The sequence below is a fragment of the Myotis daubentonii genome, chromosome 2, assembly GCF_963259705.1.
Source record: "Myotis daubentonii chromosome 2, mMyoDau2.1, whole genome shotgun sequence".
Taxonomy (NCBI): domain Eukaryota; kingdom Metazoa; phylum Chordata; class Mammalia; order Chiroptera; family Vespertilionidae; genus Myotis; species Myotis daubentonii.
Genome location: NC_081841.1, coordinates 79,701,994 through 79,718,706, shown reverse-complemented (window position 1 = coordinate 79,718,706; position 16,713 = coordinate 79,701,994). Strand labels below are relative to the sequence as shown.

Sequence of the window (16,713 nt, the reverse complement as noted above, 5' to 3'; positions counted from 1 at the left end):
AGAAATGTTGGCATAAAATAAGATGAATTACTAAGTTCTACTCTTTGGCCCCACCTTTTTCTGATGTTTCTCTCATACATTGATGTTTCTCTCTCTCTCCACCCCTCCCCCTTCTTTTAGCTCTCTCTAAAATCAGTAAGAACATATCCTTGGATGAGGAATAATAATAGTGATAATAATAATAGTAATAATAATAAAGTTATATATTCTTTCTCTAAGATAAAAATCAGTTTTTATATGGCCTTCTTACTTTGAGATTATGAAAACATATTCAGCTTACTATAAAATATATTTAAGGTGATTTGAACAGATGAAATATTACACATTTGTAAACAATAGATTCATAAACAGTTCAGAAAAAATTTTGAATTTGAAAATTTTCCCATGGAGAAGTACCAAATTTCAAAATGGTGTAAAAAATATTCAGTACACAACTGTTCTTTAAAGCAATTAAGGAGGTTAGCATTTTAAAAGTGTTTTATTTTAGTTGCCTGATTGCTGTTTATATTTGGTTAAAATTGTTCTTACCTTGAGCCCATCAAAAAATATGCAGTTTTTAAAGATTTTAATGGATCTCAGGTGCACAGAATTGGAATAACCATTTTCCTAATTAGAAAATGAACATCATTCAGTTGCACTGAACAAATATTTGTTGAATATGAATATATCTGAATATATGTGAATATATATATGCTAGAGGCCCAGTGCATGAAATTTGTGCACTCAGGGGGTTCCCTCAGCCTGGCCTGCACCCTCCCGCAGTCCACAGGGAGTGGGCCTAAGCCAGCAGTTGGACATCCTTAGCACTACTGCAGAGACAAGAGAGGCTCCCACCACCACCGCTGTGCTCGCCAGCCATGAGTCCAGATTCTGGCTGAGCAGCACTCCTCCTGTGGGAGTGCACTGACCACCAGAGGGCAGCTCCTGCATTGAGCATCTGTCCCCTGGTGGTCAGTGTGTTTCATAGTGACCAGTCATTCCACTGTTCAGTCAATTTGCATATTGGCCTTTTATTATATACCTGAGGCCCAATGCACGAAATTCATGCAAGAGTAGGCCTTCCTTTCCCCGGCTGCTGGCAACAGCTTCCCTCTGGCACCTGGAACCCGGCCTTCCCTCTGGCCACCAGCAGGCACCCAGGACCCAGGCTTCCCTTGCTGTGAACCTGAGGAGGGGTGGTGAAGGATTGAAGAAAAGACAGACAAGAGAATATAGCTGGGGCTCAGTGGATCTCCTGTGCCTGGATGAGGAGGCAAAAGACCCAGCCTGTAAGCAGACACTTTATTTTATAGTCTGATTAAAACAAGGGTAGATTAACATGTATACAAATGTTCTTATTTTGGCAACACTTGCTGCACCTCCCACAGCCCATTAGCTACTTAGGAAGGAATGAGGGAGGGATACAAGGTCAGGCTTAATTATGCTAGGAGAGCTCTGCCCTCCAGGCTGGGACTTGTTTGTGGCCCTGCCACAGGTCAGCCCCCTAATGAGGATTGAGTCCACAACCTGAGTATGTGCCCGTGACCAAGTCAAACCCGGGACCCTTCAGTCTACAGGCCGATGCTCTAGCCACTGAGCAAAACTGGATAGGGCTTTCTCACTGTTTTTACGTTGTTTGTTTTCTGCTCTCCCCCTTTTCTCCTGTAGTCAGTTGCTCTTTTTTTTTTTTAATTAGAGAGAGAGAGAGAGAGAGAGAGAGAGAGAGAGAGAATAGAATTACAGACTTGTTGTTCTACTTATTTATGCGTTTGTTGGTTGTTTCATGTTTGTGCCCTGATCGGGGATAGAACCCACAATCTTGGCATATCAGGATGACACTCTAAGCAACTGAGCTACCCAGCCAGGGACATAACATTTTTTTTAATTAAACTTTTTATTTTGAGATCATGTAGATTCACATGTGGTTCAAAGACATAATGTATAGACATTCAGTATACCCTTTGCTCATTCCTAAATGATTTCATGAACTGTACAAATTGCACAATTAAAATCACAGGACTATGGAGTAAAAATGACTTGCAGCACACATTAAAAACTTTGCCAGTGACATAAAAAAGAGATATAAAACTAATAAAAATGGTAGCAGTTTTACATGTGTTACATGGTCAATAACAGCATAAATACTATGATAAATAGACCTCTTTACCTTGAAAAGACCTGAAGTTTGCTGATGGAATGGGTGACGGAAAGGTTATAGCTGTGAGTTATTGTGTGATGGTGGCAGGAGGGGTATCCGAAATCAGACAGAAATTTACAACACAGATTCAGAGTGTTTGTCTTTAACCACACAGTGAACTGAGGTCAGTGCTAGATGTTTGGGGAAGGTACATGTGTGTATTCTGTGTATTTCTACATTGATTTGTTCAGGTAGATGCAGTTTTCTGTATTTAGCCAGTGATCCTCAGAGATGAAACAATGTATAAGAGGACACATAATTTACGTATGTTCAAATTGTTTCTTAATATATCTACTGTGTTGGAACAAATTTATATTTTCCAAACAAGCATTATAGTGGAATTGATTGTACTTTTTTGTTGTTTCTTATTTTGTTAGTTCAACTTGGTTGGGCTCTTTTTCTCTAAGCACCATTTCTGTCTAATTGTTGCACTGTTTTTACCACAGAACTTCTTCAATGTGGCTAGGCTGTAGGCATGCTTTTGAAGACATGGGTCACACTAGCAGCCCCGTCAGAAAGGGAAAAGTCAATTTCAAAGTATTTAATTCGTTTCAATCTTCTTTCCATAGGTTGTGTGCACTCATGACTTTTACTTTGATAGCAATATAGAGATCAAGACTTTTCTATACTTTTGTTCTAGCTAAGTCATATTCACAGTGGGGACAACCTTCTTTAAAAGAAAATGTTGCATCAGTTCTTCATCTGAGTGTCATTGAAAATAAAACTTGCAGATGCACACAGGATCTTGAGTAAAAATATTACATGTTTTCTATCCCCTTACTTATTATTTAATATCTAGAGGCCCAGTGCATGAATTCATGCACATTGAAAGGAAATTAATTACAAGAAATATTTTAGAGGCTGGGGAGAGACCACAGGAGGGCTCCAGTCGTGTCTGGCCCATCTTGCCGAATCCCGATCGGCTGGACCCTAGCAGCAAGCTAGCTTACTGGTTGGAGCATCTGCCTCCTGGTGGTCAGTGCACATCATAGTGATTGGTCTAGTGGTTGACTGAGTGATCGACTGATCGGTCAGACACTTAGCATATTAGGCTTTTATATAGATAGATAATATACTGTTACATAAATGTAATATTACTTCTAATATACTAGAGGCCCAGTGAATGAAATTTGTGCACTTGAGGGGGTCCCTCAGCCCAGCCTGTGCCCTCTCACAGTCTGGGAGCCCTTGGGGGATGTCCAACTGATAGCTTAGGCCTCCATGGGGAGAAGGTCTAAGCCAGCAGTCACACATCCTTAGTGCTGCCGCTGTGCTCACCAGCCATGAGCCTGGCTCAGGTCTTCTGGCTCAGGTCTTCCGGTTGTTCCACCGTTAGGTCGATTTGCATATTAGCCTTTTATTATATAGGATCTTATATATAACTAGAGGCCTGGTGCATGAAATTCATGCACTAGGGAGGGGAACCCCTTAGGGGATGTCTGCCTGCCAGCTTAGGCCTGCTCCGTGGAGATCAGGCAGGCAGACATCCCTCTCAGAGTCCGGGACCCCTTGCTCCTTACTGCCTGCCTGCTCACTGCTCCTTACCACTCGGCTCACTGCACCTTAGCACTTCTACTTCCATGGAGGCAGGAGAGACTCCCACCACCCCCGCTGTGCTCACCAGCCATGAGCCCGGCTTCTGGCTGAGCAGCGCTCCTGTGGAAGCGCACTGACCACCAGGGGGCAGTTCCTGCATTGAGTGTCTGCCCCCTGGTGGCCAGTGTGCATCATAGTGACCAGTTGTTCTGGTTGTTTGCTCTAATGGTTGCTTAGGCTTTTACTATATAGATTTATACCATAATAGCTGCCACTTATTAAATCTTTAGCATTTGCCACTGTTTTGTGTGAAGCCATGTATAATCTCTCTATATAAAACCCTAATTGACCGGTCAACCAATCAACCGGTTGACCGATTGGCCAGTTGTTATGACACACACTGACCACCAGGGGGAAGATGCTCAATGCCGGAGCTGCCCTCTGGTGGTCAGTGCCCGCCCACAGTAGGAGTGCCACTCAGCTGACCGACAGGTGCCAGACACTGGGCTCACAGCTGGCAAGTGCAGCTGCAGTGTGCAAGCCTCTCCCACCTCTGCAGCAGCACTATCGAGCTACTACATCCCTCTGGGGCAGTGGTCGGCAAACTCATTAGTCAACAGAGCCAAATATCAACAGTACAACAATTGAAATTTCTTTTGAGAGCCAAATTTTTTAAACTTAAACTATATAGGTAGGTACATTGTTATTAACTTAATTAGGGTACTCCTAAGGCTTAGGAAGAGCCATACTCAAGAGGCCAAAGAGCCACATGTGGCTCACGAGCCGCAGTTTGCTGGACACGGCTCTGGGGGATGTAGGACTGCCAGTTTCAGCTGATCCCCACAGGCCAGGGCCTCTAGTAAATATATAATACCTTTCAGTTCCAATGCCTCTGTTAACCTGTTTGAAAATCACTGATTTACCTTTATATTCTAACTAGGGGCCTGGTGCACGGATTCGTGCACCAGTTGGGTCCCTCGGCCTGGCCTGCACCCTTTTGCAATCTGGGACTGCTTGGGAGATGTAGTAGTGTGCGAAGTGGCAGGCAGCCAGGGAGGAGCCTGAGCCCAGGCTGGGCAACACGCCGCTCCTGCTTATCCTGACCCCACTACACCTGCCACCACCCGCTCAGGCATGCAGGGGGAGTGTCCACAGGAGAGGCTATTGCCTGTTGCACCTGTGCTTGCCACCCATGAGCCTGGCATCTGGCGCCCATATGTCAGCTGAGCAGCACTCCTGCTGTGGGAGTGCACTGACCACCAGGGGGCAATTCCTCTATTGAGCGTTTGCCCCCTGGTGGTCAGTGTGCATCATAGCTACCAGCTGGTAGTCTAGTCATCCGGTCATCCAATCACTTAAGCTTTTACATCTATATGTGTCAATTAAGAGTTCTTGTCAGAAACTTGGTTTTCCTCTTAAATTAACTCTTTTAGAGTTCTTATTTCTCAGTGTGAAAGCCATATCCATTTCATTTCTTTAAGTTTGTGAATTGTAAATTGAAGATGAGAAAATCCTAAGCGCTGTGTCTTTTCTTTTCCTGCAGCGTTTGTCCAATGGTTCTATAGATTCAACTGATGAAACTAGTCAAATAGTCGAACTGCAAGAATTGCTTGAAAAGCAAAACTATGAAATGGTCCAAATGAAAGAACGTTTAGCAGCACTTTCTTCCCGAGTGGGAGAGGTGGAACAAGAAGCAGAGACAGCAAGAAAGGATCTAATTAAAACGGAAGAAATGAATACTAAATATCAAAGGGACATCAGGGAGGTGAGTGAATAATAACGCTTTCAGTCTTTACTACCTGAATGCTATCTCTGAGATGCTTTTTTTCCATAATATCCCCTGTGGTAATGCTCTTTTCATCTCAAAAGACCATAATCTGGGATGTATTGTGTTAGTTATGAAACTTGTTCAATAAGGCAAATATTGTTTACTTCATCATCTCTTTAAATATGTGTGGAAAGGAATTCTGATATCAAGTCTCAAATATAATAAAAAAATTACAGTTTTTAAAGATTTTTTTAAAATTGTGGAGCTGTTCATTTTAAACCACCCTTGATATGAATATGTATAGTGAATTGTTGTGCTCTTAAATATGGGACTACTCAAAAACATTTTAAGATGTCCCCTCTCATTTTTGGATTTGTGTCCATGAATGTGAATGTGTATGCTTGTATGTACTAATTTTCCTTTTTCTATACAATTCAGTTTTTGCTAGACTTAACATCATGTTATCTACTCTGTAAAGAGAGTACTGGAAAGTTACTACAAAAGACACAATGATATGGTTTATTTGTAACATTGCCAAATCATCTTACTAGCTAAGGTGAAAAGTTTAGAAGTTTTTCACTTTCTCACTTTATTCAATTAAAAAGATGATATTTATGGAAATTTTATTTTGTGACTTACCGTTTTCGCTTTTACATATTCATTTAAATAATCTATTTTAGACATTTTATATCTTTTGTATATACTAAACTATTTTTATTGAAGTTTAACCTACTCTGTGTAGCCAGTTCTTTTCTTCCCATTTTATCTTCAGTTTATTCTACTCACACTTTTGCCTTCACTGTCCTATCCACGCTGTTCCTACCCGCATTGTTCTTGACCTCCCTGTTGCTGAATCTAGGGACCACTTCTCAGTTCTCTGAAGCACTTGATCCAGTTCTCACTCCCTGGGGCACTTTTTCACTTGGCTAATAACACACTGCACTCGCCTGATTTCCCTCCAACCTGTTTCCTACTCCCATTTCAGCCGCCTTTACTGGCTCAGCTTCCTGCCAAGTCATGGAGTGTCGTCCTTTCTCACTCTACCTTTACTCCCCGAGTACGTTCATGTATTCTCATGGCTCCGAAAACCGCCTAGTGACTTATGACTCCCAATTTATATCTCCAGCTTACCCTTCTCTCCTGATTTTCTAATTCCTGTGTCTAAATGTCCAATGGGTCTCTCAAAATTAGATTTCTCAATATTGTTTTACTGGTATTCCCCTAGGAAGCCAGGCTTAGTCGAAGTCCTACACATCTGAACCGATGGCAACCCTATTATTGTTGCTCAGGCTAAAATCCTTGGAGCTGTCCTTGGTACCTCTCCTATTTATGTTGCAAAGTCCTTGCAGAACCTACAAGGTATAGGTATTGTCTGAACTCTTAGAACTCATCTTTTAATCTTTCATTTTATCCCTATCTGTTCAGTTAAGGGGGCCTCTTAAAGAAGTCAGGCCTATTCTTTTACGTCTTCTTTTCCCTCTGCTTTTGTCTCAAATGTTTTCTCAGTGAAGTGTTCCCTATCCATGCTATTTACACATACACACCCTCCCTCTTCTCTCATTTTTAGTCACACAGCATTACTGCACCTGAAACAATTCATATTTTTACTGATTTACTTGTTTATCATATGCCTTTCAACTAGACATAAAAATTTATAAGGGATGTAATTTTTTGTTTTGTCTTGTTTAGTTTACTGCTCCATTTGAGTCACTTGCATAACTATTGAGCATAGAATAGACACTCAAACATCTTTATTGGGACAATGAATATTTATAGATTTTTGACGTCAACATCAAATGGCATGGATGAGATTAGAATAAGTCCTAAAACAATGTCTATTCTCTCAGAAGATGTATGATCCGGGAAGTAGTACATTGCTCTACCACTGCACCAATAAAGATACTGTGCTCTCTATACCCTTATATGAATTAACAGTCTATAGATATGTCTCTTAGCTTAACTCCTTCTCACAACCCAAACTCAGAGAATTTATAAAGTAAATAAATTTAACCTCTCCTCTATATCACTGATAAGGAATACTGAGATTTGTGGCCAACAAACGACCAAGGCAATTTCTTGAGCTTTTGCTCATTCTGTATTTGTTGATTTTCTTAGTCCTGGATATTTAGCTGTTTTCCTTTCATTTAATGCTCATCTATTTTATTCACACTTACTTAACCCAGTGTCACAGGTGGAGCCCAGCATCACCAGCTTCCCCTTTCTTACTGCTGATGTAAAATAGTTCCTTGATTCTAAGAGTCTTTGAATGTAGGTGACAAAAAAATTTCAATCACCTGGTGCCAGGTGTTCTTTTATTGGGAAACCCTTCTCTTGTGTAAGCTGTTCTGCCTTTAGATGAATTATTTTAAAATATAACTATTCTTATCAGCTCTATCATTTCTATGTAGTTGTACTTTAGAAGAGTTTCATAAGAAAAGAATGTCTGTCATTATTCACCTTGGAAGGGAAGTTGCAAACACTAATGCTTTCAGAGCCAGACAGACAGTGTAAATGTATGAAGTGCCAGGTGTGGGAGAGTAGAAAGTGATAGAGTTAATGAAACCTGGACAAGGAGCCTACACTCTGCCCGACTTCCTGCATGCATCACGTGTGTGTGTGTGTGTGTGTGTGTGTGTGTGTGTGTGTGTGTTAGTGTGTGAAAGACATTGTGAAGGTCAAGTAAAATATTATCAGAAAGATTCATGTCACAGGCCACAGGCTCCTGGTTTGCTGCTCTGAATTTCTTGAGGACCAACCAGGAAAACTATTTGAGGTGCATTAGATCTATGCAACAGAGAAGGTACTTGTCATTATCCCACTTTTCTCAGGTGAATAATCTAAGGTTTTAGTGAGATGAAGTGACTTGTCCAAGGCCTATGCACTGACGTCCCCACTCCCTCAGGCCCCAGAACCAGGAAGACATAGGACAAGCCTGACTTCAAAACCTGTGGTTCTGACACTTTGATCACCTTTCAAAATCAGTGAGATGCAGGCATTACTTCAGTGGTAGAAATTATCCTAAAAATGCAGCTACAATATAACGGCCCCCTAAATGATCAATCCCAATAAGCATGAAGATACACAAAGCACATACTTATAAAGGTATCATTTACTCACACTCATAGCCCCAGACTTAGCTTTTATTTTCCTGAATAATAATGCATTCTTGGACTGTGGTCACACAAAATCTACTAGATTGCAAATATTTTAGTAGAAAGAAATTAAGGTGATTTATCTCACTACCTCTGCTAGCACAGTATGATTTACATATTGAAAAAACAATAAATGGTTATCGAATTAAGAAAAAATTCTATAATAAGAAAAACTAACCATATAATTAAAACTGAAGTGTATTTTGCTTTGCATGTGAGAACAATCAAATATATCTGAAATGAATTATTTTAGTATGCTTCATTAATGCTTTCAAATATAGTTTTGTAATTCTCCTTTGTCAAGAAATAAGTCTATCTAAATTTATTTTGATTTGAGGTTTAGTTTTAGTTGCTTAACAAATTGATTGTGACCTACTAGAGTAGGGGGACTGGATCAAGGCATAGCGCACATTTGGAAAGCACAGACTGCATTGTCCTTCGTGTTGGGAAAGTGTTTTTAAGAGCATCTATTATTGGATATCTTCAGGTGTTTGATCCAAAAGCACAGTCTGAAAGTTCAGCTAAAACCTATTTTTCCTGCAATGTTTGAAAATACAATGGTCAGAACAAATCAAGAAATCTACTAATATGAGAAAGAGTAGGGAAGTTATCTGTTAAAGCCTTAGTTTTCGAAAGTGAAAAACAGGAAAAAAAAGTAAACATAAACAATCTCATAACAGAAGTTTAGTGCTCCACTTTTTAATCAGAGGGCTACTAAGCAGGCACTGAATATAATATCACATTAAATATGTTGATATGCAAAGAGTTAGAATTTTTTGTGAGGTCTTTAAATTATATTTTATTTTACAAATAAAATCAGCTTATCTTTCTAACTTCTTATAAAAGCTCTTCAAAAGGTTGCTAAGTGATTAAATAAATTTTATATTTTCTATTACCTGAAATATGGAATTGTATTCTTCACTTTACTAGATTTATGGAGTTATATTTATTTGATATAATAAAATTCAGTTTATAAATAAACTTCAGGTCAAAAGATAATTGGAACTTTCATCTGTTTTTCTCCTTTTTTAGATAGCGTTTTCAGGGATGAAGAAAAGCTTTCTTTTTTAGAAATTCCAAGTGACACACAGGGAAAAGATATTTCTTGAACTTGTAAATTCAAAATTTATTTTTGTCAACACAGCCTACAGCTAAAAATTGAATCTCCCGCATGAATCATTGACCCAAAATGTAAAACCAAAGTCACATACCATGATTCCTGCATTTAATGTGTGGCACAGCCATATCAGTTAATTGTAGGCATAATACCAATTAATAATAAAAGTTAGATATTATTTATTAAGTGTGTTTTCTTCATGAGACACCATGCAAAGTATTTCAACATCACAGCAAACATACTACAACAATGTTATGTGGTAAGTGCCAATATCCCACCCCACCCCCCAAAAAAGGGAGGTTAAGCAATATTGCAATATTTACCTGATAACAAAGGTAATATGCATCAAAAACTAGGATTTGCAGCAAGTATGTACTACTCTAGGATCCGTGTTCTGAAGAAACATATCTATGCCTTTTACTGAATTTATTGCCATTAAATTTGGTGCAAATTTTATAGGTGCACTCTAGTTTCAGAATTTTCTCTTTGAGCTAAAACATTAGCAAGATATCCCAAAGTTCTGGATGAAAATGAAATTAACAGGATGCAATATTGTATGTGCTCTGAAGAGATACCCTGCCATCATTGGACTAAAATTATATAAAAATAGTCAAAATTTAAAATAAAAGTTTTGTAAATAGTTACTGTTGTTTGGGATGGCTAAAATCTAGGGTTGTGTACCTGTCAAAAAATATAATCTGGATTTTTTTTTTGCCAAATTGATGGATTACTTGGATTTTATACATTTGAACTTAATATTCACATAATTAAACAAGCAGTCTTTAATTGAGACTTGAAGGTCAGCAGAACTGAGTTAGGCAAAGAAGTCAACAAAAAAATGAATTCCAGGTGGAAATGAAATCACAGCGTTTATTAGTTTCCTGAGGCTGTGGTAACAATTACCATAAACTGGGTGGCTTAAAGCAACAGTAATTCATTCTCTCACAGTTTTGGAGGCTATAAGTTCAATATCAGTAGGGCCATATTACCTCTGAAGGCTCTATCTAGAGAAGAATCTTGATTTGCCACTTTGAGCCTGGTGGTTGCTGAGATTCCTTGGTGTTCTTAGCTGGTAATAGTGTAACTACAATCTCTGCCTCCTTCTGAAGACTGCCCTTTTCTCTGTATGTCTCTGCGTCCCCAGATCTCCCTCTTCTTATTAGAACACAAGTCATTGGATTTAAGGCCCACACAAATGCTGCATGACTTCATCTTAACTTGATTACTTCTGCAAAACCTTATTTACAAATAATGTCAAATTCACAGGTCTTGGTGGACATGAATTTAGGGGGGTTAGTGAGGGGAACATGATTCATTCCAGTACATAGATCTAGAGATGTATCAGGTCATAAAGCTACTTCTTTTCTAGACTTTGTAGCTCATATTTTACATAAAAGCTGGAGTACAATGTGCTCACATTGGCATTTAGAAATGTCTCTTGGTCAGTAGGGTGGAGAATCAGTAAGCAGGAAAAAAAGACCAATAGCAAGATGACAGGTTAGGTTATTAAAGTGAGAATAGTATGCTCAGTGAAATAAGCCAATCAGAGAAAGATAAATATCATATGATCTCACTTATATGTGGAATCTAAGGAACAAAAAAACTGATGAACAGAATAGATCCAGAGACATTGGAGCATGTAACACACTGACAAATCTCAGAGGGAAAGGGTGGGGGAAGGATGGTGGGAAGAGATTAACCAAAGAATTTATATGCATATATGCATAACCCATGGACAGGCAATAGTGCAGTGAAGGTTTGGGGAGTGGTCTGGGTGGGAGTGGGGTAGAGGGGGTCAACGGGGAGCAAAAAGGGAAACATCTGTAATACTTTCAACAAAGACACATTCAATTAATTAATTAACCAATTAATTAATTAAAGTGAGAGTTAGGGTGGAGAAATTTTCAAGAATGATCCTAAAATCCTAGGGAGATTGGTGTCATTCCATAGCCAAGTAATACAAGAAGAGCTGATTTGTGGGTAGGCAGGGTGACTAAGGACAACATGAGTTTCATGGTAGATATGTATGTACACCATTGCACTCTCAGAGAAAGACAGCTTTCGGTTATCCCAAGATATAAGAAGAATTCAGACAGGTAATTTGGGAAAACTCACATGAAATCTTAAATTCCTCTCATGAAATGAAATAAATTAATATTTGCTTCAATAAAGCAATGGTTATCATGGCTTAGTCTTTTATTTAAATAAGACAATAAGTTACACTGTCTGAGAATCTGATTTGAAATTTTTTATTATTTTAATTGTAGGCCATGGCACAGAAGGAAGATATGGAAGAAAGGATCACAACCCTCGAGAAGCGTTACCTCAGTGCTCAGAGAGAATCTACCTCCATACATGATATGAATGATAAACTAGAAAATGAGTTAGCAAATAAAGAGGCCATCCTCCGGCAGGTTCAGTATCTCTGTGTTGTTTTTGTTCTGGTCCATGTGCGTGTTCTCACCATTCTCACAAAATGTTGAGTAAATTAAATACGTTGTTTCTTCACAATCAATCATTCTCTAAAATTTAGAATGGTGTGAATTAAACATGTGGTTTTCAGTAGGTAATTTAGAAAATGTCCTTAATAATAATAAAAATAATGACTAAAATTTACTTTGGATCTAAACATGAACCAGAAACTGTGCTAAGTAGTTTACATGTATTACCTCACTTAAATCTAACCACCACCTGTGAAGTAAGCACAGTTATTATACCACCGACAGTAAGGTTCAGCGACATGAACATTTTCTCAAGGTCACACATCTGGTAGTTGCCAGAGTCTGTAATGGAAACTAAAGTCTACTCCACTCCAGAGCAGGAGTGGGCAAACTATAGCCTCTGAGACAAAACTATGGCTCTGCTTTGTAAATAAAGTTTTATTGAAACATAGTCATACCCATTATTTAATCATTGTCTATGCTTTTGTGCTACCACTGTAGAATCAAAATGTTAGAACAGAAACTATATGATACACAAAGTCTGAAATATTTACTATCTGGCCCTTCACAGAAAAATATTTGCCAATCCTATCTTTTGAGCCTAACCATTATGGTACATTACCTCTCCCTCTCCAGATAATAGTCTGACTTTCAATATTATGCTTAATATGGTACATCAGAAGTGTAAGTACTGACTTGTATTCCATTTGTCCAAGTATATATTCACTGTTAACTTCTCTTCTTTTTGCTGCCATTGGTAAGAACTTTTCTAAATTTTTTTAATGTGCTCAATTTTATTAAGGAATGTGGATAAGTAATACATAAAAAAAACACGAGGGCAATGATCTTTTTGCATGGTAAGTGGGCAGCTAATTTTAAATCTATGATAATGGCTGAAGTCCAAGCCCCCTAGTGAATGGGGTCTGCTATACTAACTGTAATCCTTTAAGTGTCTCTTTCCCACCCCTGTTTCAGATGGAAGAGAAGAACAGACAGTTACAGGAACGACTTGAGCTTGCGGAGCAGAAGTTGCAGCAGACAATGAGAAAAGCTGAGACCTTACCTGAAGTAGAGGCTGAGCTGGCTCAGAGAATTGCAGCCCTGACAAAGGTACTGCAATATAACACTTGGTCAGCTTAGATGTGCTCACAGAAATGACTGGCAATCAAAATGAACCTGTAAAGATTTTCTCTAGTCTTTATGAAAATTAAGTTCATCTAATATTTATTATATTGGTTTCATTATTAGGTGAATTTTTCAAACTATGTATATCTTATTTATGCTGACATGAATGATTAACATATGACTGTGATGATTCCCTTGCCTACTTAAACATTAACAAAAATAAAATTTTATGTCCTTATATTAATTTTCCATGGCAATATTTTCACATCAGAATAATCACAATATAAACACATAATGATATTTAATATGTATATACACGAGACATATTTTAATATGCTAAACATAAATTGGTACAATAAATATAGGAAGTATCATAGCAGTTGATTCATTTCTGACTATAGTAGAAAAGAATTTTTAGAATTTGGAAGTTAGATTTATAGCAGCCTAAGGTCTCCAGCCATTAAGTAGTCAGAGAGTGGATACAATTTCTTCTGAACCAATTAAAATCCATGGTATTATATCCCACATTTGAGTGAAATCATATGGTTCTTTACTTTTTCTGACTGACTTATTTCACTTAGCATAATATTCTCAAGTTCTATTCATATTGTTGCAAATGGCAGTATTTTATCCTTTCTTATGGCTGAATAGTATTCCATTGTGTATATGTAACACATCTTCTTTATCCAGTGAATAATGCTCCAATGAACATAGGGGTGCATATATCTTTGCAAATGCATATTTTCAAGTTTTTCAGGTATATCTCCAGGAAAGGGATTGTTGGGGTGAGTGGTAGCTCTATTCTTAATTTTTTAAGGAATTGCCATACTACTTTCCTTAGTAATTGTACCACTCTAAATTCCCACCAGCAGTGAATGAGGGTTCTCTTCTTTCCACAGCCTCTCCAACACTTGTTCTTGCTTGTCTTATTGATAATGGCCACTCTAACAGGTGTGAGGTGGTATCTCATTGTAGTTGTGATTTGCCAGAGGGAGGGTGATGAGGGAAGAAGGGAGTTATGGTGACAAGAGAAGATTTGACTTTGGGTGGTGGGCACAGGGTGCAATATCTAGATCTTGTAAAATAGAAACTCATACCTGGGACCTTTATGATCATGTCAACCAATGTCACCCCAATAAATTTAACTTAAAAATATAAATAAAATATAAATATTAAGAAGTAAAATAAAATAAAATCTATAGTATTCTGAAAAATGTTCAATATTATCTACCAAGTTATAGCCATTAGATTCTGTAATTATCTGCATATTTTAGAATTCTGCAACCATTATAATGTTTAAAAAAAACTACCCTTACCTTTCACTATCAGAGATGACATTGCTTTAGAATATATATATATATACATATCACTAAAATAAAAGTTCATATTTTTTACTAAAAGCATGTTTAACTTTCAATATCAATTGAAAATATACACATATTTTAGTGGTTCACACAATCATTACTGTGTGCTAAGTTGTCTCCTCCACTGCAAGTAAGTGGGTAAACTACAAATTACAAATTCTGTCATTAGGGATTATTCAAAGCAATTGATGTGGCAATATAAGAGTAGGCACACATATTTTATTTCCTACAAAAGTAAATAATTAAAGAGGAACAGTAAACTGACACCTATTAATTAAAATAGGGAAGTCAATCAGGTAGAAAAAAGGCAAACGTTTGGCAATGAATTGCAGGGTTAGAAAATATTGGAATAGTTGGTTAACTATAGAGTATTGGAGTAACTAGCTGAACTAAACATTAGGTGATTAGGGTTATGTTACAATCTGGATCCTTCCATAGTCACGTACCATGCCATAAATTCCTCCGGCAATTCCAGAAATGTGTGATTTCTAACATAAAGATAAGTTTAACATTTAATTTAAATATCTTTTCTAAATTATATAAAAATGTGCAAATATATTAATAGCATTCAATTTTTTCTTGTGAAGATATTTTCAATTACTATATTATGGATTGAGATATGTACAATTAGTCTTTTTATCTGAGGAACCCAAAAAACTTTTATAAAGAGTTATTTTATTGAATTGAATTATGTTAGTGGCAATTTGGTGGCTAAATAATAAAAAATAACTTTTGTAAAATTTTAGTGTAAAATAATCATCAATATTATCCTGCATAAAATACAAGAAAGTTTGGAATCTCTTCCAATCAAACACAATTTAAAATTCAAGATAAAATTTCCCCAAATTTACCTCTGATAGACTGAAAATAAAACATAATTTAAAAGGCAATACTTTACATATGAAACTTTACATTAAATATTCATGAGAATTCTTAATTTAGAATAGTTTTTAACTTGAAATATGTGTCTCACCTTTTTTTTTGCCTTTCATTTTATTCTCTTGGGCTCTTACTTTGATACATATATATTCACTTGTGTACCCAAATAATTTTCTCAGTTTACTCCGACCCCATAATATATTGCTGAAATTTCATTTCTTCTGGACCCTTTTGATTTCTTCTTTTTACAGTAGAGTTTTATTCTTCTTAAAAAGTATTAAAAATGCTAGAATTTACTCTGCTTCTTCTTCTCACTGATTTCTCTTCTGGTTGACTCTATATCAACAACATTTCAGATATACCATTTTCAGATGATTGCTGCATTTAATTCATCATACATCCTCCTCTAGTGCTGAGATTTTTATCAAAACACTCCCTCTGTAAAATTTTTATAATATTTGAAGATCATTCTTTCATATTTTCCCCCAAGATTTATGGCCACAACAATCATACATTTTCTTGCCTTCTGTTCTCGAGACCATTAGGGAACATGTCTAGAATTTGCTTTATTTATTTATTTTTTGAATTTCAATTTGTTTTTATTATCTCACTATTATTGATCATCACAGTCTTTTTATAGTTCTTAATATTTTCGACTATTCACAAAAATAAAATATTTTTGCCTATTTTAAACCTAGGTTCCTCTCTCCTATATTTTGAATGGTGTTCTTAACAATCCCACAGACATTTTATTTGGCCTATATATTTTTCTACTTTTATTATTAGCTGCCTATTTTTTCCCCTTCTCTTTGGTTCCCTGCTCTGTAACTTTCGCTTCTCCATTTCCAAATATATCCACACTCTTCCCAAAACTGCTTCTGCCTGTGTGATTTTTTCCCTGAATCTTTAGCTCATTTGGAACTGTCCTGTGCCTCATTAAAGAGTGAACAGAAGATACATTCTATATCCCATCAAGGAATGTAAAATATAGCAGATTGTTCTTGTGTGACACTGGTGTTTACAACAATTGCTTAAGCTGCAGTCTTTACAAGGCTAAGGTGAACATAAATCAACAGTAGTTGAAGCTGATGCCAGTGTCTGTTCAGAAATGATGTCTGAATCTATTCTTTGGTTGGTAGGGGTATCTTTCTTTCT

The 16,713-nt window shown here is 37.2% G+C and overlaps 1 protein-coding gene across 7 annotated transcripts in view; it reads left to right on the top strand.

The window, feature by feature from the left end:
* PPFIA2 (PTPRF interacting protein alpha 2) overlaps positions 1-16,713 on the top strand; it is a 462,495-nt gene that overhangs the window by 347,995 nt on the left and 97,787 nt on the right. For all 7 annotated transcript variants that reach the window (XM_059683716.1, XM_059683713.1, XM_059683711.1 and 4 more), the window contains 3 exons: positions 5,256-5,477; positions 12,017-12,163; positions 13,166-13,300. In XM_059683716.1, coding sequence (XP_059539699.1) covers positions 5,256-5,477; positions 12,017-12,163; positions 13,166-13,300 — 504 coding nt within the window. The remainder of the gene's footprint in view (positions 1-5,255; positions 5,478-12,016; positions 12,164-13,165; positions 13,301-16,713) is intronic.